Source organism: Delphinapterus leucas, chromosome 13 (assembly GCF_059928025.1).
Source record: "Delphinapterus leucas isolate spDelLeu-1000000601 "Yukka" chromosome 13, BTC_Dleu_Yukka2, whole genome shotgun sequence".
NCBI classification, from domain to species: Eukaryota; Metazoa; Chordata; class Mammalia; order Artiodactyla; family Monodontidae; genus Delphinapterus; species Delphinapterus leucas.
The window spans coordinates 75,728,918-75,754,040 of NC_143141.1; the positions used below are offsets into that span (position 1 = coordinate 75,728,918).

Consider the following 25,123-nt stretch of genomic DNA (forward strand, 5'->3'; position numbering starts at 1 on the left):
TTTTAGCATTGCCTCATACGTCGTCTTACAGTCTGATGATGGGAGGATTTGGTGGTGCTAGTATACAGAAAGCCCAGTCTCTGATTGATTTAGGATCCAGTAGGTATGAATACTTAAAACTTCCAACTTTTTAGGCTTTCAATAAGGAGTATTTAACAAATGACTTTTTTTTTTTTAAAGCTCTGAGCTTATCCAGGTTTTACTTTATAGTGGCCAAATGTAAACACTTGGTAAATTTACTATTTGTAATTCACATAAAATAATTTTATTTAAGAATTATTAACTGTGGTGTTTTACTTTTGAAAAATATATCTTATGTAAACTAAAAATATTCTGTATTTTTAATCAATTTTTTTGCACAAAGCTACATTTTTCTTTCAAAAATATTTCTCAAAACATCTCATAATCATTGTACATTATTATTTCTCGAGCAAAAGCTGCTGATTGAGTATCTTTAAAATTTCAGAAAGCACAAAAGCATCAATGTTCATTCATCACCGCTCGTATAAATCACAATAATACTCTTTAAAGCAATGACCCAGAAGAACAATGTCTGCATCCTTGTTTAAACACTCGCTGATTGTGTGACCTTGTTTTTCTCAACATCACTGAGCCATAGTTTGTCCATCTAAAGGATGGAGACAGTAATACTTTTTAAGTTTGTCATGAGGATTAGAAATAATATTTGTAAAAACCCTAGCACAATGTGGGGCCTGGCACATAGTAGGTTCTTGGTATATGGTAGTTCTGTACTTCATATGGTATTTGCTTTCCTAAGAATAAGGATAATTGATTAAATTTTTTCAGTATCAAGTATAAAAGTAATTACTCTTATATTATAGAAGGTATGATTCTTATTGTCTCTGACTTAACTAAACGTATTTTATTTAGTAACAAAAATTTTAAATAAATTTTGTTACAGCTCAACTTCCTCAACTGCTTCCCTCTCAGGGAACTCACCCAAGACTGGGACCTCAGAGTGGGCAGTTCCTCAGCCTTCAAGATTAAAATATCGGCAGAAATTTAATAGTCTTGACAAAAGCATGAGTGGATACCTCTCAGGTAAGCGGCATACGGTGCTTAAGAGTGTGAGAGAGTTATGATTTTATATGGACTTCTATTAAAGAAATTTTATTTGAAGTTGTATTTTGTAGCTCATTTAAAATTTTAACATCCAAAAAATTTAGCAGGCATTTGATAAATACAAATAATGTTTAAGTTGTGTAAGCGTTCAAAGTTCTTATAATCAAGTTGAGCACACCCAGCTTTTTGGAAAGAAGATCTCTCCCTTGAGAAGGTCAAACCTCATCCTCCAATGCAGTGAATGGAGAACTTCATGTGATAAGAGAGTATGGCACTAAGCTTCAGCTCAGTTTCCCTGAGAGTCTCCTTCCTCATTGGTTCTTTCTCTGCTTGTCCTTCCAAACACCTCATGTGAGCATTGTTCCCCTTTAAAGCTCCAACCCAAATGTAGCCATAAAACCTGACCTGAGATCCCCATAGAACATTTGAGTCCATGCTAGAACAAACATCCAAACTTCACTAATTGAGGATAGTGAAGGGGGACATAAACAGAGGGTAATAGGCAAGTAGAATTCCCATCTTCTAACTTTTGCCTCTCTCTTCACTTAACAACAAATTATAGTTTAGACAGAGTAAAATGAGTGTTTAAAAATAATAGAGCTTTAAAGTGCTAGGGAACATAGAATAGGAGATATTAATACTGAAGAAATAAGATAAAACATCTTATAGGAAGGGAGCATTGAAGCCCTATCATAAAAGAAAAAAGTTAGGATTCAGATAGAGATTGAAGGTGAGGGCATTTGAGGGTGACAAGGAAGAAATCCTAAGAGCAAAAAGTACACGACATGTTTGGAGGATGAAAAGCAGTATATGAAATAGGAGTATGGGGTCTCTAGTTGTGCATTGGGGCAAGGGAGCAATAAAACTTTTGGAATTGATTGGAAAAGCTAATACGCAATATGCAATACTTTCTTTAAAGATACATATCTATGTGGTAAAATCTTTAAAAAAAACGAGAATTATACACAAAAAATTCAGTATAGTAGTTGCCTTTTCTGGGGGAGGCATGGAGATAAAATCAGGGAACACAGATAGCTTCAAAGAATTTAGTAATGATCTAGTTCTTAAGTTGTATAGTAGGTTAATGGGTGACTTTTATTAATATACTTCATAACTTACAACTATACTATATATGTATCAAATATTATATAAGAACTATAAATTTCTGTAACTTTGTTAAATTATGTGGAACTATACTATATTTTTAAGTAATCTTTTTTTTTTTTTTTTTGGAATTTTAACATCTCTGAAATTGGGATGTGTATTATCATCAGTGGTATCTTAGCGTTGTGTCATGTTTTGTTTTTTTTTGGCAGTGATTTTTCCTTCTTAGTGTTACTTAAAATAATGGGGTGTCTTATAATCAATGGCATCTTAGATTCTGTGAAATTATATTCAAACTATAGTATTTAACATTAACATAAAGTCAGACAATTCTCATATTTGAAAAAATGAACTTATTTGGGCTCTACATTTTGCATTGAAGAAGTTTCTTTTTTCAGATTAACAGAAGTGGACTAAAAAGACATGTACAGAAGTGTTCATGGCAGCTTTATTCACAACATCCAAAAAATAAGTAGCCTAAATGTCCATCAACAGGAGAATGGATAAATAAATTAGGGTGTATTTCTTTAGCAGAATACCTTGCAGCAATAAAAATGAATGAACTGCTGATACATGCAACAACTTGGATCATTTCACAGATGTTGCATGAGTCAAAGAAGTCTGGCACAAAAGATCCATAATATTTAATGCATTTATATGAAGTTGAAGAACAGGAAGCTGAATTGATGGTGATAAAAATCAGAATAGTGTAGTTACTCTGTTGGACAAGGGACCATGTTAGAACCTTCTGGGGTGCTGGAAACATTCTGTATCTTGAGGTGGGTGTTAGTTGCATGTGTGCATACTCATGTAAAAATCCACTGATCAGTACACCTAAAATTAGTACCCTTTGTGTAGGTACTGCAAACATAGAGTATAAACAAAAGTGGGTTTGTGTTGCAGTATGAAGGGCAGTGGGGAGCCAACTGTGAGGAAATGTTCCCTTAATGTTACTTTATTTGTATGTGACACATTGCATGAAGGGTGTGTATCGTGTTTTCAGAAAATGTTATTAGACTTACAAGAGTAAAGCTGTATATCGGTAGTTAAGGGAAGGATTGATTTTCTTTGAAAGAAGAAGTTCTCTCTGGTGTCTTGAAACTGAGCATGAGCCCCACGTATATGAGGACAGGGCTAACCTAGACTTATGTGGTATGCTTTGTTCAGTGAATGTAGCAGTTAGTGGTCTAATTTTTCCCTTTTGTTCTTCCTCCTCTCTTCCCCATAAACCCTCAGTCATGATTTATTTAGATTGATTCATTGACTCAAATATTTCCTGAGTCACATATCTTCTGGGAACTCAGTATGACACTGGAATGCAGACAAGAAGACATGGCCCATGTCTTTAAAGAGCCCATAGTATAGGTCACATAATCTCAGTGAACAGTGGTTTAAAAGTGCTGTGATTAATATGGATGAGAAAGTGACTAATGCTGAGGTTGTAAGAGAGCGTTTCACAGGAGAGGTGACATTTGAGCTGGATCTTAGAGGATAAATAGACTGCCTGGTAGAGAGTCGGGGGACTAGCATTTTAGGCACAGGAAATAGGATATCCAAAGTATTGGCGAACCAGTAGTGTGCATGCTCGAGTGAGCTTCCTTAGTGCAGCTTCCTCTGCTGCCTCTCTTTGGCCTCTGTATTACTCACATGGCCTGCACACATTTAAGCCTTCCGCCAGTGCACTTTTAACCATTGCATTCCTTCCCTTCCTCCTGTTGTTTGCTCTGTTGCCTAGTGCGAGGGGTCTGCTTTGTTATCTTTGTCCAAGAGCTGAAACTTTAGTTATAGAACCTTTCTTGGTTTGAAATAGCCTGCCATTTCTTTATTGGAAGAATCCTCTTTTTAACATAAAAACCTCCTCAAATCTTACTTTTTATATGAAATCTATTGAGAAGTATTAATTGAGTGAGGCTGTGAGCTATTTCCAGTGTGTTTCCTTTATGTGATTTCTGTTAAATGGCCAGATAGAAAAAAGAATGGAAAAGATTTTAAAATTATATAAACATTTGATTGCTTGTTATAATGTGTGGTATATTTGAGGTTGTTCCATATAGAATATGTAGCTTTGGTTATCCAGATCTCTGTGTTCAAAGCTCAGTGAAGCAGTGGGTTTAACGGCATCGGTGCTGGCTTTGTAGTGCAAGTTGTCGCTGAGGAAGAGCTGGCAGTTGTATCTCTTCTGTGCAGAGTTGTTTCGAGAGTCCTTGACTCAGGCTAACGCAGGGTAGGGCTGACTCTTCTGGCACTTGTGGCTTAGGCACCTGAGAGTGGGAGGTGTAGCACCTGCTTTATTGACTAGGTGACCTTCCCTAGAGAAGCCTCAGGCTTCATCATGGTCAGAAAGCCACAGACAAGCTCACCAGGAGTGAACGCTCCACTGAAGCAGAGAGGGATTTTCTGTTCTGGAATATATTCATTGAAGATTAGGAGCCTGTTACAGAGACATATTTTTGTTTTCTCACACTGAGGGAGAGAAAAGAAGTTGAACAGTTTACCATACATAGTAAGCATTCAGTGAGTGTTAGCTATTGTTATTATCAGTTGCTATCGCATAAGTAAGCCCCCATTGCACCTTAGATAGAGGATAATTTTGGATTACAATTTTCTTCATTACTTTAGCAAATATTTGTTAAGCATCTGTTTACTAGGTATGGGGTATACGTTAGTGGATAAAACAGTCAAGGCTTTTGTCTTCATAGAACTTAGCATAATAAGGGAAATAAACAAACAGGTAAACAAGCAAATGTTACATTACAAATTGTGATATGAGATATAAAGGATAAAAGCAGGAAATGTATTGAATGGTAGGGTGGACAGAGAAGGCCTTTCTGAGAAGGTGACATTAGATTTCGACTTCACAGGTGAGAAGGACCTAGACATGCAATGATGTAGAACTGTAGGACTTGATGTTGGATATGGGTGTACAGGAGAGGGAGGGTTCAGGGGGGACTTTTTGATTTCTGGCTTGAGCCACTGGATGGATTGTGATACCATTCATAGAGAAGGGAGGACTGAGGAAGAATGATTTGGGTGAAGATTAGGAAGAGGGGCCTGGATGGGGATTGAAAGAGTAGTTTTATATGTATTTGGTTTGATATGCTTATAAAATACATACATTGATTTTTCAGTTGGATATAGAAGTCTAAACTTAGAGGAGAGGTTTGGGCTGTGGATGTACATTTGGGAATCCTCAGCCTCTAGGTGCTGCTTAAAGTCATAGAAATGGATATGAATGCACAGAGAGAAAAGAGTGCCCAGGATAGATCCGTGAAGAATGCCAGCATTTACAGGTCATTTAGAAGAGGAAGAGTAGAGACGAAGGAATGATCAGAGAGATAAGAGAATATCTGAAAATGCTTAAGGAAGCTGTGCTTTGAGAGCTTGGCCTCTAATACTCTGTGTCGCTGGCTTAGTCCATCGTGTCAGTCACTTGTGTGTACCATTATCTTCTGAAAGGACACGGGAGCACTTGATTCTACTAACTGTAGACTTTAAACTCCTTGGTCCAGGGAATGTGTTTGTTTTGATGACTACTGAATGCTCAGTGTCTGGTGCATGGTAAAAGCCGATGCTATCCCAGGGTAGCAGCAGTGTTATTTCAAGGGTACAGCTATTTAAGTTTGCATGACTTTAAGAGGCTAAAGAATTTTTTTATGCTTTTTCTCACACAATCAGGTTTTCAAGCTAGAAATGCCCTTCTTCAGTCAAACCTTTCTCAAACTCAGCTAGCTACTATTTGGTGAGTTTGCCCGTTGATTATGATTTTTAACTATACATTTTCTGTTATACTGTTTCTGTAAAAGTTTGTGACTCAGAAGCATTCCATAAAAGCGGCCATGTGAAAATTAATGCAAACCTGTAAGCAAATAAAATTGCTTTGTAAAATGTTATCCTCAAGAATTTGGCATTTAATTATTTTACAAGTAAAACTTGTTTGCTTTTATATAATGCCTTCTATGGAGAATTAGAGAATATCTCATTTTTAATGTGGAGCTAAATGTGATTTGATGGGTGAATTAACCATGTACCAAGACAAGCCACCTTTTCAGAAGGAATATTTCCCTTTCCATTTCAACGTTTCTTACCTCTCTTTTGTGATATGAAAATTGAGGGTAAAAATTAGCTCACTTTTCTGTGTGTATTTACTTTTCACTAAAATGTGTTAGCCCAGCTGTTCTACTGTCATTATTCTTGTTTTAAAAATAAAAAATTGAACTCTTCTGAAAATATTTTACTCTAAATAGACTTTCTTAGTTGTGAATTTTCATATTTTCTTTAGGACTCTGGCTGACATTGATGGTGATGGGCAGCTAAAAGCTGAGGAGTTTATCCTTGCAATGCACCTCACTGATATGGCCAAAGCTGGACAGCCATTGCCACTGACTTTACCTCCAGAGCTTGTCCCTCCGTCTTTTAGGTGAGTGCCTCTGTAGATGAAGGGGTGTTGTTTCGATCATGTTTGGCAGACATGATTATTACTTTGGGATTTCCTGAGGCCTCTGCTCTAGTTTCGTGGAAAATCGAACATTTACATTGCCATTTGATTTTGGTATTTAATGAGTTACACTGAGAAGAGAGTAGATATTAGAAGTAGGTGTGTATTTTCACCACATCATAGATAAGGAAACTGATGAGTAAAGAGATTAAGAATAAATTTACCCAAGAATAGCAATTGGCTGAACCATGATTTGAATCCACATCTCTCTGGCTTGATAATCCATACACTGCTGTACAGTGTAACTATAGACCACACTATATTTTAAATATCTTTAATTACATTCTAAATATTAAATTGCTCTAGTCAGTGGTAGTCTATATAGTCTGATCTAAAAATTCTCAGATCTCATGATGCTAAATTTATTTGTTGTTTGCTTTTCTTAGAGGAGGAAAGCAAATTGATTCCATTAATGGAACTCTGCCTTCATATCAGAAAATACAAGAAGAGGAACCTCAGAAAAAATTACCAGGTAGCATCGAGTGTCCAAGTTGTATATTTATTGTGAATTCTCTTAAATTTTACCATGAAATATAAATGAACATTTAGAATTTTAAAATTCTTAATATTTTATATGCTGTATGAGACACTATTTGATGAATGGGATGGATTTCCCCATCAGTAAAATTAAGATAGTCAAAACTGAGAGGAAGAGACAGGTGTGTATATTTGGCAAGAGTGTATGTATTAGGTGTCCTAGTTAAAGTGTTTCTCCCACTTTTGGAAAAATCATTATAGCAAGCTTTGTAATGAAATCTTGAGCTTTAAAAAAAGATTAAATACTGGTTGAAAAAGTACATGTGTAGGTATTTTAAAATATTAAAAAGTTAATGACATATACCAAATATAACAAATATATAGCCATACAACTTTGGTTATCCTTGAAGAAAATGCTGAGAAAAAAATTGAAAAGCATTTTCATTGGCAGGAATAGTAAAATTATTTTTCTCTTGGATGGACTCAAACTTAGAGATTTGTTTTCCAAAAATGAATATTCTTATAAGAAAGTAAATATTTTACTATTTACATTTGAGTTAAAATTATCCTTCGGAGAAGTATCCACAGAGAAATAGCAGTCACGTGATCACGAGGCATGAGGACGTTGAAACTAGATTACAGGTTCATTAGGCTTGATGTTGAAGAATGCTTACAATATACCTTATCTAGTTACGTTCGAGGACAAGCGGAAAGCCAACTATGAGCGGGGGAACATGGAACTGGAAAAGCGACGCCAGGCCATGATGGAGCAGCAGCAGAGGGAGGCAGAGCGCAAAGCCCAGAAGGAAAAGGAAGAGTGGGAACGGAAACAGAGAGAGTTACAAGAGCAAGAATGGAAGAAGCAACTGGAATTAGAAAAACGCTTGGAGAAGCAGAGGGAATTGGAGAGACAACGGGAGGAAGAAAGGAGAAAAGAGATAGAAAGACGAGAGGTTATTTTTTTAAGTTATTTTATTTCCCAGGAAAATCATTTCATTTAGTAAGTGGCTACATTTCATTTGATAAAAAATGGTAATTTTTGTTGTGCTTTTTCTCAGCATCATTCGTTCATTCTTACCCTGTACGAATCTGAATCTTCCTTCTCCTGTGGAGAGACAGAGGGTCCTTGCTTGTGAGGGGTTTCAGGGCTGGCAGCTGGTAGAGAAAGCATGTCTGCAGGTGATACCTCAATCAGTGCAAGATTGGTTGCAAAGCTGAGTTGAGTGAGGAGCCAGAGGAAGAAGTCAGTGTGATCAGGTCCTTAAACGAAAGTAAGTTTAGGATCCAGAGTGAAAGGCCAAGTAATTGGAGAGGCAGAAAGAAGAGAGTGGGGAGTTGAAGGCCATGAGAGGGATCACGAGGGTGGGCTTGCACAGGTCTTTGGGAAAACTGGTGCTGTGTGGGGTCCCTGGGAGGCCTGGTTGTGTTTTCAAGGGCTGTGCGTGGACCACAGTAAATTACAGTGGCACTGAAATAAGGTAAATAAAATATTTTTCTTCCCTGATGACAGAATAAAGGTACAGTTATTCCTACTAACATTTGCATTTATGAAGTCATCCTTTTTTTTTTTTTTTTTTTTTTTTGCGGTACGCGGGCCTCTCACTGTTGCGGCCTCTCCCGTTGCGCAGCACAGGCTTCGGACGCACAGGCTCAGCGGCCATGGCTCACGGGCCCAGCTGCTCTGCGGCATGTGGGATCTTCCCGGACCGGGGCACTAACCCGTGTCCCCTGCATCGGCAGGCGGACTCTCAACCACTGCGCCACCAGGGAAGCCCTGAAGTCATCCTTTTGTTTATTAAGGGAAAAGTAACTACAGCAAGAGGATGGCCCTATGAAGCAATCAGAAAATTTGGCGGATGAATTTGCTTTTGTGGAAGTCTTTAGATTAGGCCCATTGATAAAACTAGGTTTGCCCAGTTACCCTTAGAAACTCAAGCCCACTCAGTGCTAAATGCTGCCTGATCTTTACTTTGTCATTCCATCAGTTTTTGAATGAGGCAAAATTGTTAATTTAAAAATTAACTTTAATTCATTATTTTCAGGCAGCAAAACAAGAACTTGAAAGACAACGTCGTTTAGAATGGGAGAGAATTCGTAGACAGGAGCTTCTCAATCGAAGGAATAGAGAACAGGAAGAAATTGTCAGGTTAAACTCTAAAAAGAAAAGCCTTCATCTCGAGTTGGAAGCACTGGTATGGCTATAGGTTTAAGTGAAATTTATCTGAATGATGCTTAGAGTTACCTGTTGAAAAATATTATTGTTTTTTAAATCTACCTCATGAATGTGTTATGTTTTAATGTAATTAAATAGTCATATTTTCATATGTGCTTTTTAACAGTTTAGACAGTATAGTTTACTAAAAAAGGATAGTGACTCGAAATGCTGAGAATTGTGTTGTGGTCTTAGTTCAGATGTGGATAAACAAGGTACTCTTGGGCATGGTCTCTGGAAGGTGGTCTGCAGAGGAATAACCAGAAGGGGGAGAGGAGAGCCTAGGCGCTAGGACAGCATCTCCTCTCCCCACTTCTTCGTCCCACATTTCACAACAGAGAATCGCCACATTTATCTGCTGTACTTTTATTGGAGTTTTATCTAAAATTTGCTTGGAAAAAGGGATTCTACTGCTAAAAAGAAAAAATGACTGGAAACTGCTGACCTAAATGATCTCTTAGGATTCCTTTCAGTTCTAAAAGACTATGGTTGTTAACAAATATTGGCCATTATGCTTATCAGTTTTTACACATCAGATGTCAGAGTATCTGTTAAAAGACTTTGCTTGAAATGCAAAGTGAGAAGATAGAAAGGGTCTGAGTAAGGCATACTATTCTACTACGACCCTGTAATCCCATAAGCCTGACCTGATTATACAGTAAGGTTTTGCAAAAAATGCATGTGTAGCTATGTAGTAGAGCCATATTTACATCTTGTTTAATTGTAGTCTAATGTTTTATTTGGTTGATGAATTGAATTACATTTTTTTAAAAACCACAATATCTTTCATCAGAAAGGTACTGTTTTATGCCTTCAAAAGAATAGGAAAGCATACCACAGTTGTTAATCATGCCATAGTACTACAAAACAGTCCTAAAAACTTTAACTACTTTGTGTAGCTACTTGGGTATCTGTCTGAACCGTTATCTTGACTGTGTGTTTTTCCTTAAAAATACAATGGGAGGAAACCTTTTGATTGTTTTTCCCCCAAGAACTGGGGTAACACACCAAGCAGTAGCATAGATTAATGTGCAGAGTCTGGAAAGGTCCAGGGCCCATACTTATATTTGCTGAAGATAATAACATGATATCCAGGGTGGACACAGCATATTCCCTTCAGCATGTATTTCTCAAATATGAAACATACTTTTCAGTAAAAACTTTCATTATTGTTGATGTTTAACCAGGAGCCTCATTTTTCCTCACCCCACTTTATTTGCTAAGGCTGCCATAACAAAATACCACAGACCAGGTGGCAATTTTTATCACAGTTCTGGAGGCTGGAAGTCCAAGATCAAGGTGTCAGCATGTTCGATTTCTTCTGAGGCTTCTCTCCTTGGCTTGCTGATGGCTGCCTTTCGCCGTGTCCTCATGTGGTCTTTTCTCTGCCTGTGCATCTCTGCTGTCTCTGTTGTGTCTAAATGTTCTCTTCTTATAAGGACACCAGTCAGATTGGAGTAGGGCCCACCCATAAGACTTCATTTAATTACCTCTTTAAATGTCCTGTCTCCAAATGCAGTCATATTCTGAGGTTACTGAGGGTTAGGACTTCAACATATAAATTGTGGAGGACACAGTTCAGCTCATAACACCTCACCCTTCTTATTAGCTTCCATTGAGAATCCTGCTGTTTTTTGTTCTGTTTTTTTTTTGTTTTTTTTTTCTCAGAACAAGGGGAAAGGAATATTGGTATAGGAGAAGAGTAGTGTGGCCCCAAAAGGCCCTCCTGTACACCGTTTAATTAGAAGAATTAGATGGCAGCATTGAGGATAGAAATAGAAGTTCAGAGAATGTAATGCTAATTGTCATATGCACACACTTATTCCTCCTTATTATTCTAAGAGATTGTTTATATTTTAATATTATGAATTAGTGCCTAAATGCTGAGTTCAGAAAAAAATTCAGTGTGTTATGTTTGTGCTTTCTCATCTTAACATAATAGGCTCTTACACTCACAGTGGTACATTTCCTGCTAATAACTCTCTTGAGTTAACTTGGTTTTAGACATTTATCTTAGACTGAGTATAAATGATAAATGACATTTAAAATTTAAATAAAAATATTGTTCTCTTGATAAGAACATTTCCTATTAGCATTTTATGTTACCATATGTTTCTCTTCCTATAGAATGGCAAACATCAGCAGATCTCAAGCAGACTTCAAGACGTCCGACTCAGGAAGCAAACTCAAAAGACTGAGCTGGAAGTTCTGGATAAGCAGTGTGACCTGGAAATTATGGAAATCAGGCAGCTTCAACAGGAACTTCAGGTAAGTCCTTTGCTGCTGAATTGTCCTTAAACATGAGCAGTTATTAATAATTCTTCCTAATAGAGTGTTTTTCACTTTTGGGGTCATGAACCCCTTTGAGCCTCTGATAGACATCCTTCCTAAAGGCATGTAGATATACAAATCTTGTATAATATCAGGAATCTCATGGACTCCCTAAAACTGTGCTTAACATCTGGTTAAATTCTGCTTAATATTTATACAATATCTGGGCATTTACCACTTTGAGTTTTAAGTCTTTAATAAATAAATAAATACATCATTTAATTCCATTTTAATTTATCCATAAGTTGTAAGCAATTTACATATTATTCTATGTATTATTCCTATACTAAGTTTCAAGAGTGATTAAATCATGTTTTAACATTTTCAGAAAATTCTTAGACAACATTACAGAGTTTCTTTTTCTTTTTATAAGGAATATCAAAATAAGCTTATCTATTTGGTGCCAGAGAAGCAATTATTAAATGAAAGAATTAAAAATATGCAGCTCAGTAACACACCTGGTAAGTCTCTAAGGTTTGTTTTGCCTCTTTTATTCTTTTCTGAATGTATCAGTTATATTCTGTTACGTTTTAAAATAGCATTATTCTGTTATAAATAACATTTTTTGTCTATAGTTAAAAATTTTTAAATGTGAAAAATATTACCTCATGTTGGAGCATTTTTAGTAATAAAATGTAAATAGAAATAAAATAACAATTGTGGTCTGACGTCCTGTCTTGATACCATTTTTATTTATATATTTCAAATACCAATCAAATAAAATGTTACATTACAGTTAAACAAGACCTCAGTTTGGCTTGAACACGAGGCTGTATGTGCATTTTGGCAAAATCCTGCACTAATTGTAAAGAACTGTTCGTGAAGGGACTTTTCTATGGAGCCAAACCTGTTGGATTCTAGGGTGATAGTGTACAGCAGTGATAGGCCTAAGCAGACTGGTATGCTCTTCCCAGACCTTTTATATCATCTAACTTTGTGATTCATGTAAGGAATTTTACCACTTTGGCCCTCTGACACCTGTGGAACAAAATATTCCAGTGTAATTTATGAGAATATAACATTTCTCTTGATTCAAGTCTCAACCAGGAAACTGAAGAAAAAAAAATCTCTACATTGGATAGCATGCCAATAACAATGTAGCAGAAGAAAGATTTATTTAAAGAAAAGTAACTCTGCAAATGTGTTAGAACTAGCTAAAGTATCCTAAATGTCTCCCACTGAGTATCTGTCAGTTTTTTCATTCTAGGGCTCTTTATTACACTTTTGTTTTTTTAGGCAGGCCAATAAATAGGTTCATCCCTCTTCTTTGCCCAAATTCTGAACAAATTAAGAAATAAGGCAAAGGAGCAAGACATGAGAGACCAGAATATCACCTCATTATTAATAAAGCTGATGTTAGACAGCATGGCTTATCTGTGAGCAGCACAGCTGCCCCTGTAAGACACTGGGTGCATGAACAAAAAAGAATGCAGATTCCTGTAGGCAGTTCAACCTCAAGAAAGCAAGGGATAGGAAAGGTATAGGGCTGTGTACACCCGGGTCCTTATCTTGATCTCACCAAGTATTTAAGAGTTAGAAAGAAGCCGGGACTGTTGTTCTAGTAAAGGTCCCTTTACATCGAAGGAATACCAGGAATAGAAAATTTGATCTTGTGAACTACTCTTATTATGTCTCCCACCTTCCACTGATGTCTCGTCTCAGACAATCTTCCTTGCACAGGGTGCTTTTCTTGGCCGTTCGAAGTGTATCAGCTCCTACCTTACCCCTCACAGGCATTCCAGAAGCAGGATAAGGCAGCACTCCTGATCTGTGCAGGGTAGAAAGTATATTGTCATCTTCATTGTTAGTATTTGGATTGTGAAGAGAATGTAGGATATGTCTTATTAGGGGCCTGGTAGAGCTACTCTTTCTCTGTGGAATGTGATCCAGTTTAGCTTTTATAAATTTATTAATCTTTGCTGTAGTCCAGTTTAGAATAGGAAGCTTTTATTTGGAGTTTGCAAAGTACCCAGTATCCCTTAGATTCCTCTGTCCATAATAGTAACCATTTAAGATTTTCAGCCCTGTGCTAAGCACCATGCTAGGCAGTTTTCATGCATTATTTCCTTTCATCTTTACAACAACCCTGTAAAGTAGTCGTTGTTATTTCCATTGTGCAGCTTGGAAAAACTGAGGTTCACAGAGAATAAGTAATTACCCAAGATCACGTAATAGTAGGTCTCAAATTCTTGTGTGTCTGACTCCTAAAGCCCACCACACTACCATGTTGCCTCTTTCAGTTACCTAACACAGTGCTCGTAGATGTGATATGATCACATTCAATATGAAAGCATCCATTATTACTGATGCTCATTTTGAATACTAAGAATGAATATTCTTTTACTGTTATTTTTCCCATTGCTTGTCTCTCACCTTGACTAGAATAGGACCCATGCCTTATCCTTCACTTTTACCTACCATTGACAAAGTGCAAGGCCTTGCATATAGCAGATTTGTAATTTAATGATTAAATATTTATTGAAATACTGGAAAACTGTTAGAATTATAAGACAATTTAACAAGGTGCCTGGATACAAAATCAGCATATAAAAATCAGCAACTTTACTGTATATCAAAAGTATTTATTTAGAAAATAAGGGGGAAAAAGGTCTCATTCACATCAGCATTCTCATTGTTAAATGAACAAAGAAGAAATGCACAGCCATAAAACTTTACTGATTGACATAAAAGATTCCTGGATAAGTAGATACATATTATATTCCTGAATGAACTTGCTCAATATTTTAAAGATGTTATTTAGTTCTCTACTAATTCATCCATATATTCAGTTTTATTCAGGTTTCCTTAAATGAAATTGACAGATAATTCACAAATTAACCTAGAAGAGAAAATACACAACATGAGCCAAGACTTAAAAAGAAAAAACATTGGTGGGGGGAGGAGTCTAGCCCTATCATATACTGAAACATGAGTTATGAAAAGGTATAGTACCTAAAATAATATTGATCCAAAATAGAAACAGAACACTGGAACTAAATAGAGAGTCTAGAAACAAGCGCATATATATATATATATATATATATATATATATAGCAATTTAGGATTAGATAAAGTTGGCATTTAACATCAGTGGGGAAGGGATGGGCTTTCGATAGTTACTATCTCTTCATTAAGTGATTTGAGGGATAGTTGAAAGGGGGGTGAAGAAGCTCTTTACCTCACTTTATGCAGATATAAATTCTAGGTAAAGTGGGAGGCTAAACATAAAATATAACTCTAGAAAAAAATGTTACAGAGGAAAACATTTTCATAATCTTGGTGTCAGAAAAGTCTCTTCAAACAATACATAGAGCTATGAAGGAAAATAGTTTTTGATGAAATAAAAATGAAAAACTTTTTCATGATGAAAGATGTCATAAACAGTAAAAAAAAAAAAATTTGAAATATGTATGATACAACAAGAATTTAGAGCTTCTACAAATCAGAAACTAAGACAAGCCAATAGGAAAAAGCCAGCAAAGGTTGAGACGAGACAATTCAAGATGATGGCTGATAAATGTAAGTAGATGGCCATATAAATAGATGGTTATCTAATTTCAGTAGTTGTCAAGAAAATACAAATTAAAGTGACAGTAAGAATTTTTTTGCCAGTTGGCAAAAATGAAAACTGAGTGATACAATCTCCAAAATTCACAAGCAGCTCCTGCAGCTCAATATCAAAAAAACAAACAACCCAATCCAGAAATGGGCAGAAGACCTAAACAGACATTTCTCCAAAGAAGATATACAGATTGCCAACAAACACATGAAGGGATGCTCAACATCACTAGAGAAATGCAAATCAAAACTACAATGAGGTATCACCTCACACTGGTCAGAATGGCCATCATCAAAAAATCTACAAACAATAAATGTTGGAGAGGGTGTGAAGAAAAGGGAACCCTCTTGCACTGTTGGTGGGAATGTAAATTGATACAGCCACTATGGAGAACAGTATGGAGGTTCCTTAAAAAACTAAAAATAAAATTACCATACGACCCAGCAATCCCACTACTGGGCATATACCCTGAGAAAACCATAATTCAAAAAGAGTCATGTACCACAGTGTTTACTGCAGCTCTATTTACAATAGCCAGGACATGGAAGCAACCTAAGTGTCCATCAACAGATGAATGGATAAAGAAGATGTGGCACATATATACAATGGAATATTACTCAGCCATAAAAGGAAATGAAATTGAGTTATTTGTAGTGAGGTGGGTGGACCCAGAGTCTCATACAGAGTGAAGTAAGTCAGAAAGAGAAAAACAAATACTGTATGCTAACACATATATATATATGGAATCTAAAAAAAAATGGTTCTGAAGAACCTAGGGGCAGGACAGGAATAAAGACGCAGATGCAGATGTAGAGAATGGACTTGAGGACACGGGGAGGGGGAAGGGTAAGCTGGGATGAAGTGAGAGAGTGGCATGGACATATATACACTACCAAATGTAAAATAGATAGCTAGTGGGAAGCAGCCGCATGGCACAGGGAGATCTGCTTGGTGCTTTGTGTCCACCAAGAGGGGTGGGATAGGGAGGGTGGGAGGGAGACGCCAGACAGAGGAGAAATGGGGATATATGTATAGCTGATTCATGTTGTTATACAGCAGAAACTAACACACCATTGTAAAGCAATTATACTCCAATAAAGATGTTTAAAAAAAAAAGAAAGAAAAATTAGTGATAGTATCTGGTGATAGGGATATGCAGAAACAGGTAATTTGGTGTCATTGTTACTGGTACAGCTTTTTGGAAGGGCAGTTTGGCAGTTTCTGTCCAAATTTAAAGTGTGCACATCCTTTTACATAGCAATTCTTTCACCTCCTAGCCTTTTAAAATACCTCCTTGTGTGTGTTAAAATGTACATACAAGTATGTTTATGGCAGCATTTTTATTTAATAGTAGAAAATCAGAAACAACCTAAATGGCAATCAAAAAGGGAATAGTTACATAAATTACGGAATACCCATAATGTGGACTACCAGGGAGCAATTTTAAAGAATGAACTAGATCTAGATGTCTTTAATGGTGAGATGTGTTATTAAATTTAAAACAAGTTGCCAAGCAGTGTAGACAGCGTGATCCCATTAAAGCCCCATGGAAATGCTGAATATGCACATATCAAGTACCTAAGAGGGGGGTAGGAGTTGAGATGAAGGGAGACTTCTTTACTTTTTACTCTATATGCTTCATTTTATTTGAATTTTATACTAGATTTCTGTACTTTAAAAAATACAATAATGTTTTAAAATATGTACAGTTGACCGTTGAACAACGTGGGTTTGAACTGCACAGGTCCGCTTCTGTGCAGATTTTTTTCAATAAGTAAATAATACAGTACTACACAGATCCGTGGTTGTTGAATCCAAGGACTTAGAACTGGGGATATGGAGGAACTGCACCCACGTATGCTGAGGGCCAACTGCAAGTTATACTTAGATTTTCAACAGAGCAGAGCGCCACCCTCCAATTGTTGTTCAAGGGTCAGCTGTATTTAAATAGATGGTGAGATTGCTATCTTAATTTATTGAAATGTAATCTGTATCATATATTTCCATCCAGTTTTTTCATCCTTGCCTAAATGTGTAAGAAAAGGTCATATAAAATGAAGCTCTCTGTTCCTACCTCCTAAAATAACACCACTGAATGATCCAGTTAGTAATATTTATTGAGTCCTTGTAGTGAATATTCCCCTCTTCTTGGTAGCACTGAGAATAAATAGAACGCTACTTTAACAATAGGTGCTATTAATTGAGTATTTACTATGGGCCAGACTCTGTACTAATGGCTTTATATCATCACCTCATATATGAGGTGGGTGATATAATGCCCATTGAATAGGAGAGCCTGTGGATCAGATTGGTGAAGCAACTTACCCAAAATGGAGCGTCACTTCAAGTTCTAGTACTTTTGAGTACAGAACCAATGCTTATAACATTTCCATATGAGGATCTTCCAAGATATGATCCGAAAAAGGGAAATGACTGCTGATTGTTTTTTCCCTTGAGTTGATCCACCTTATGTGTGTATAGCCTTTGGCTCTCTAGTTATACCAATTTGACCAGACAGTAAATGTTAATTACTGGTAATGACAGGAACTTCTACCAAATGTAAACTGTATGATGTTTGTATTTCAGATTTAGGAGTCGGTTTACTTCATAAAAAATCATTAGAAAAGGAAGAATTATGCCAAAGACTTAAAGAACAATTAGATGCTCTTGAAAAAGAAACTGCATCTAAGCTATCAGAAATGGATTCATTTAACAATCAACTAAAGGTATTTATCTTCTATTATATTCATTTTTAGTTAGCTGCCTTCTACCTTCCTTATTTTGATTTAATTGAATAAATAACTGAAGCTATTATTGTTATATGTAGTACATTTCATAATTTATTTTATAATTTGAGCTATACCAGAATTGCAGGATTGTTTTTAATGTTCTCTGTGTATTATAAACATTGAGTTGTGTAAATAAACTTATAATTTACCATAGTTTCCAGTTTTTGATGACTGTTTTTATTGGCATCTATACCTTTTCTTTTTTTTTTTTTTTTTTTTTTGCGGTACGCGGGCCTTTCACAGTTGTGGCCTCTCCCGTTGCGGAGCACAGGCTCAGCGGCCATGGCTCACAGGCCCAGCCGCTCCGCAGCATGTGGGATCTTCCCGGACCGGGGCATGAACCCGTGTCCCCTGCATCAGCAGGCGGACTGTCAACCACTGCGCCACCAGGGAAGCCCGCATCTATACATTTAAAAAATAATTACCTTTGTCAGTATTAGGATTAGATTAGATTAGATTTGTCAGTATTAGATTTGAAAATGGGAAATATGGAAAATTTTAAATAGTCCAGGTTGTAGAGGCTCTTTTAAAACACTAAATTCTTTTTTTTTTTTTTTTTTACAATTTAATTAACCTTTGTGAAATAATGCCATAACCAATGAAATCCAAAGCATAATTTGGCACTAAAAATTTTGCATGAAAAGTAGATTCATGATTCATTATTTGCTGCAGTGGCAGAACAGATGTCCAAAACGTATACCATATGCTTATCATTCTGTTCAGTGTTAGTTGTATACTGAAGCCATGCCTGTGAAAGAAAATATTAAAAGCTAGCAACCAGAGTAATGGCATATGATTAAAATTTGGGACTAGTTTCAGTTACTCCCTTACTAATGAAGCATAAAGTTTTTAGAGCATAATGTATTACAGAGCTTTTCAGGCAGCTCTCTGTCTCTTCATGTGACTTTCATTTTGCTGACTTATTTAGAGTAATGTTACACCAACCACAGAGTAAACAGAATGGTAAAAGAAACCATGGTGGCTTCAGTTAAGAAAGGGAAGTTTTAAAAAAAAAAAAAAAAAAAAAAGAAAGGGAAGTTTGAGGTGAATAATGTTAATAATACATTCTACCCAAGCATATATTCTGTAGAAAAAAAATTTAAAGAAAACCAAATAATTTGTCGTTGATAGACAGACAAACCAGCCAAGTTATCTTCCCTACATTATTTTTTTTTAAATCTGTACATAGTTTAATTGGCTTTTTATCTGCCTTATCTTACAGTGTGGGAATATGGATGACTCTGTTCTTCAGTGCCTTTTGTCTCTGCTAAGCTGTCTCAACAACCTCTTCCTCTTACTTAAGGTTATTTTCTAATATCTAGCTCCTTTTCTTTGAGTTACTTTATTGTTTTCTTTTTTAAAAAACTAGACTATTCTTTGCATTTATCTAAATATCCTTGTTTGAAATAACATATACAGTATAGACATTTTTCTTTCTGCTTGCTTAAATATCCTTCTGCTGTCTCACTGCCTGTTTGAGTCTAATGCTAGGAATCACTAGGGTTGCCCAGAGTAACCTTTCTCATGAGGAGCCCAGGACACTGAGAAATATTTCCTGGTTCCCGTACAACATCCCTGTGAGTTGGGCTAACTGATGGGATGATTACTCATTCAATTAAAAGGGAAACTAAGGGAATGTGAGATTAAATTATTTACCCATATCACTGAAATGATTGTTTAAAATAAAACTTACACCTTCTGAAATCTAGTGCAAGGTTATGTCACGTATATATCAGGCTGCTTCCTAATACTGCTATAAGATTTTTCTTTAAGAAAAATCTTAAAGAACAAATAATGCAGGTGCAGCTTTAGTTCTGTCTAGTTATCAGGCCTCGTATTTAGATACCCTTGCACCACAGATAAAAATGTTTAAATCATATTTATAAACAAGTAGTTCACTTTGTCATGTATAGATAGCACAAAGAATATTTAAAACATTCAATGAATTCCTATTTTAATTTAGTTTAAAGAAAGTTGCTTTATATTTACCACTTGCTGATCCTAGTAGATTTTTGACTGTATTCTACTCAGTACTAAAATGGATGGCAGTGGGGCAATTACATATATATACACAGTGAAGACGAGAACATAAGTAGAGCTCATTTGTTACCTAAGCAAAGGTAGGGCAGTTGGAAAGATGGTATCATCCTTTCCTTTATGGTTATAGCATGAATGGCCAGATTATCTGGTCTTAGAGCTTTTGCTGCAGATCACACAGAAATGTAAACCTAAGTGTTTCTTCACGTATACAGTGCAGTTTGATGATACTTGTGGACTGTACTCACACAGAAGTCTGATTCTTCGAGTTAGCATTTGATTCTCCACAGGCTAGCAGATTATTCTTGTCTCTTGTTTTCCTTTCTTCCTTCTGCTTCCTGCCTTCCAACCTTTCACTGCTTGTTGAGGTTTCATCAGAGGCAATTTAGGAATGTAAAAGGGAATGAAACCTACACTGTCAGAGTGGTCAGGAGACTGACTATTGTTACAGAAAGCAAGAAAAGAGGCTTTCTGTAGTCATTGGAAATGATACAGAGCAGTCAGTTAACTTAGTACTGAAAAGTATCCATTGAATTGTCAACAAGGAGACCTTTGAAGACCTTTCTGAAAGTGCCATCTCAGTTGAGTGACCAGCAGAGGCTGGATTGCAGCAGATCAGGAATGAATGGGAGCTGAGGAGGGGTGGAGTGCGTGTAAACAACTCTTTAGGAGAGTGAAGAGAGCATGAGGAAAACTTTGTTTAAGAAAGGTGACAAAGGATACAAAGTTTCAGTTATGTAAGATGGATAAGTTGTGAAACCCACTGCACAGCATGGTGACTATAATTAGAAAATTTCAACTATACAATACAGTATTGTTAAGAGTCTATATCTTAAACATTCTCCCACAGAAAGAGAGAGAGAGGAAGGAAGGAAGGAAGGAAGGAAGGGAGGGAGGGAGGGAGGGAGAGAGGGAGAGGGAAAGACAGAGGAAGGGAGGGAGGGAGGAAAGAAAGAAAGGGAAAAGAAAGAAAGCGGGGAGAGAAGAAGAGAAGGAGCGGGGTGGGGGGGGAAGGAGGGAATGGTAACTATATGAGGAAATGAATATGTTAATTAGCTTGATTATGGTGATCATTTCACAGTGTATATGTGTATTGAAGCAGCAGATTATATACCTTAAATATATACAGTTTTTATTTACCAATTATACTTTAATAAAGTTGAAAAATAAAAGAATAATTAGGACCACCCTTGAAAGTGGTATCACCTTTTTGTGCAGCATATGGATACATGAGGAATGGATAGTTTCTGTTAGGACCGGAGAATGGAAATGGAGAAAATTAAGCTTTTTAGGTAACTAACCTTATCCATCTCAGTGTGTTAAAGATGATTGCCAGGCTCAAGCCAAATATTTCGTTGCTGAATTCCCAGCACCTAGAACAGTGCATGGAACATCATGTATGGCAATACACACTTGTTGAATGAATGAATGGTTTTGAATATTCTCAGTCAGAAAATATACAGCATTTAGAGTTAGTATTGGTATATAGAGTTTATGAGAAAAAAGTAGAAAGAAATTAGTCAAAAAACAGCAGAAAACCATGTATCCCAGGTTTTAGGGAAACTTCTGATTCCATGTAATTTATTCTTTTAAGTAAAGGCTATTTTTTAAATTCAAAAAAAGGAAGAAAGAAAAGAAAGACAAGACTTAAAGTAGAAGAGAGAGGAAGGGAAGGAGGAGGAAAGTGAGAGATTGAGATTGACCGTATAAAGTAGTGATAATTGATGGAGCAAAGTCCCAAGGAAGCAGACTAAGATATAATCTGGAGCATAGATTGAAGGACAAGAGAAAAAGAATACTTCCAGTGTAACATATGGGGATTAGATAGGTGTGAAGTCGGCTAAATTTGTTGGTAGAGAGTAGGAAGTTGATAGCTTCAAAACCTAAAATCAGAAGCAAGTTAGATCATTACAAAGAGTCTTCATGGGTGGTTGAGGACATGAAATAACTCAAACTAGACTAGAAGGAGATGGATGCAGATGCAGGAAGTTTTATTGCTTTTGAGATGGAAAGATGAGGGAATTCCAGTCTGGCTTAATGAGGCAAGGTTATTGGCTGGTAGTGAAAAGAATGAATGGAAGATTGGGGAATTTCAGGAGTGAAAAGTAGGCATGAAATACACATCTTAGTGGGGGTGGGGAGTGCAAGCTTAGTAGAGGAAAACAGTAGGTGTCCTGAGCAATGTTAAATGCCTATTTGAAGTTGGAGTTCATGAATTTAAATTGAAAACAGCAGGCCTAATTGTGTCTTTTTCTTTCCCCACCAAAGTTCAGCTGTTTATGTGTAAGCATGGAAAAGGATGATGACATAGGTTAATAGATTCATACGGGTTTGAGGTTTTAATAGACATGGGCAGAGAGGGAGGAACAAAAGAGCTACAGATCTTAACACAGTAACTGTGATAAACATGAACTCTGAAATAGGTACTGGACATGAAGGGATATGAAGAGAGGAAGGGGTGCTGATGAAAAAAGAGAGGATGATGGGGTCAACAGAATGGAGGTCTCAGTGAGGTTGGAAACCTGTTGAAATGGATGTACCATATATAAGAAAAGCTTGAAGGATAAGAACTTATGTTTGGAAAATGGGATACTGATCAGTAGTAGTTCTCTTTTTGATGATGACAAGATTCAGGGTATAATAATGCAAATGAGGGATTAAATGGAGTAAAAAAAATCATTGTTGAGATCAATTGTTTTGTTTTTTCTTTTTTTAGTTAAAATGAGAAGTTTTATTTTCGATGGATTTCATTTTATTTATTTATTTTATTTTTATTTTTTTAACATCTTTATTGGAGTATAATTGCTTTACAATGGTGTGTTAGTTTCTGCTTTACAACAAAATGAATCAATTATATATATACATATGTTCCCATATCTCTTCCCTCTTGCATCTCCCTCCCTCCCACCCTCCCTATCCCACCCCTCCAGGCGGTCACAAAGCACCAAGCCGATCTCCCTGTGCTATGCGGCTGCTTCCCACTAGCTATCTACCTTACGTTTGGTAGTGTATATATGTCTATGTCTCTCTTGCTTTGTCACAGCTTACCCTTCCCCCTCCCCATATCCTCAAGTCCATTCTCTAGTAGGTCTGTGTCTTTATTCCTGTTTTACCCCTAGCTTTTTCATGACATTTTTTTTTCTTAAATTCCATATATATGTGTGAGCATACGGTATTTGTCTCTCTCTTTCTGACTTACTTCACTCTGTATGACAGACTCTAGGTCTATCCACCTCATTACAAATAGCTCAATTTCGTTTCTTTTTATGGCTGAGTAATATTCCATTGTATATATGTGCCACATCTTCTTTATCCATTCATCCGATGATGGACACTTAGGTTGTTTCCATCTCTGGGCTGTTGTAAATAGAGCTGCAATGAACATTATGGTACATGACTCTTTTTGAATTATGGTTTTCTCAGGGTATATGCCCAGTAGTGGGATTGCTGGGTCATATGGTAGTTCTATTTGTAGATTTTTAAGGAACCTCCATACTGTTCTCCACAGTGGCTGTACCAATTCACATTCCCACCAACAGTGCAAGAGTGTTCCCTTTTCTCCACACCCTCTCCAGCATTTATTGTTTCTAGATTTTTTGATGATGGCCATTCTGACTGGTGTGAGATGATATCTCATTGTAGTTTTGATTTGCTTTTCTCTAATGATTAGTGATGTTGAGCATTCTTTCATGTGTTTGTCGATGGATTTTATCACAATAGAAAGTTATAATCCTCCTACTGTGATGCTCTTAAACTTTATAACCTTCTTAAACCATATACACTTTTTTATAATTATGTTTTATAAAACTATACAGAAGATCTGTTGTCAAATACTTACATTTGCATAAATCCTATTTGTGTTTTTCAGTATTTTTTTCAATAATTCTGAGGCAGGAAAGGAACAGTGCCAAGGGATAATTAAGCCTTCTTATCTGTATAATATTCACTTGGAAAATTTTCCTCCAGTGTGCTGAAATACATATGTTTAGCCCCAAGAATGAACATTGAGAATGCTTTTGAATTCATAGTTTCTGGTCACTTAGAATGACTTAGCAGAGCTGCCCAAGTCCTATCAGCACCCTGGACACCAGTTCTTACAGTTTTCAACTCAGCATCAGATAAACCACATGCTCTTAGTTGTTACTTGACTGATATTTCCCAGGTTACTATTTCAATCCCTACCTTTTTTTTTTAACATCTTTATTGGAGTATAATTGCTTTACGGTGTGTGTTAGTTTCTGCTGTATAACAACATGAATCAGCTATACATATATCCCCATTTCTTCTCCGTCTTGCGTCTCCCTCCCACCTCCCTATCCCACCCCTCTTGGTGGACACAAAGCACCAAGCGGATCTCCCTGTGCCATGTGGCTGCTTCCCACTAGCTATCTGTTTTACATTTGGTAGTGTATATATGTCCATGCCGCTCTCTCACTTCGTCCAGGGTTACACTTCCCCCTCCCTGTGTTTGAGGAGATCAGTCTGAGTTGAGGTTTTGATGGGGTCATCTACATTGATGTCAAAGACTGGAAGAATAATGAAAATGAATGAATGAGGATCAGTGACCAGGTGATCCATAGATGACAATAAAGAGGAATGGGAGGGTGGTACTGCTGGATGTTATTCTGAGCCTCAGAAAAAGATGGAGTTTGTAAGAGTAAGAAGAAATAATCATCTAGAAATGGCAATGAAGAGCAAAGAAAATACTCAGGCCAGAAACTGGTAAGCCATCCTCAACCAAGCAGTCAAATTTAACATTACCCAAATGGCAGAAGCTGACATTATGTGTCTCCTGATATGATGCGCTGAAAAAGACACATCACTTCTTTTTTTTTTTTTTTAAGACACATCACTTCTATACTATTTTTGCCAAAAATATTTCATCTGTGTAAGTGTAAGGAAATAATTAGACAAACTCAAATTGTGGTTTGGTCTGTAAAATAGCTGACTAACCCACACTCTAAAAATGTGAATCTCATAAAAGATGGAGGAAATCTTCTTACAATGATGAAATGAAGTGTATGGTCCTTGATTGG

The 25,123-nt window shown here is 36.5% G+C and overlaps 1 protein-coding gene across 18 annotated transcripts in view; it reads left to right on the forward strand.

Annotated features, from left to right (window-relative positions):
- ITSN2 (intersectin 2) overlaps nucleotides 1-25,123 on the forward strand; it is a 160,841-nt gene that overhangs the window by 53,013 nt on the left and 82,705 nt on the right. For 17 of the 18 annotated variants that reach the window (XR_016395308.1, XM_089922440.1, XM_089922436.1 and 14 more), the window contains 11 exons: nucleotides 7-103; nucleotides 923-1,062; nucleotides 5,863-5,926; nucleotides 6,467-6,604; nucleotides 7,069-7,154; nucleotides 7,850-8,112; nucleotides 9,202-9,351; nucleotides 11,499-11,639; nucleotides 12,076-12,163; nucleotides 17,848-17,987; nucleotides 19,273-19,353. Coding sequence is in view for 17 of the 18 variants with exons in the window: in XM_089922440.1 (XP_089778566.1) it covers nucleotides 7-103; nucleotides 923-1,062; nucleotides 5,863-5,926; nucleotides 6,467-6,604; nucleotides 7,069-7,154; nucleotides 7,850-8,112; nucleotides 9,202-9,351; nucleotides 11,499-11,639; nucleotides 12,076-12,163; nucleotides 17,848-17,987; nucleotides 19,273-19,353 (1,388 nt within the window). In the remaining variant the exon portion in view is untranslated. The remainder of the gene's footprint in view (nucleotides 1-6; nucleotides 104-922; nucleotides 1,063-5,862; nucleotides 5,927-6,466; nucleotides 6,605-7,068; nucleotides 7,155-7,849; nucleotides 8,113-9,201; nucleotides 9,352-11,498; nucleotides 11,640-12,075; nucleotides 12,164-17,847; nucleotides 17,988-19,272; nucleotides 19,354-25,123) is intronic. The other variant, XM_022574327.2, reaches the window with a different exon arrangement.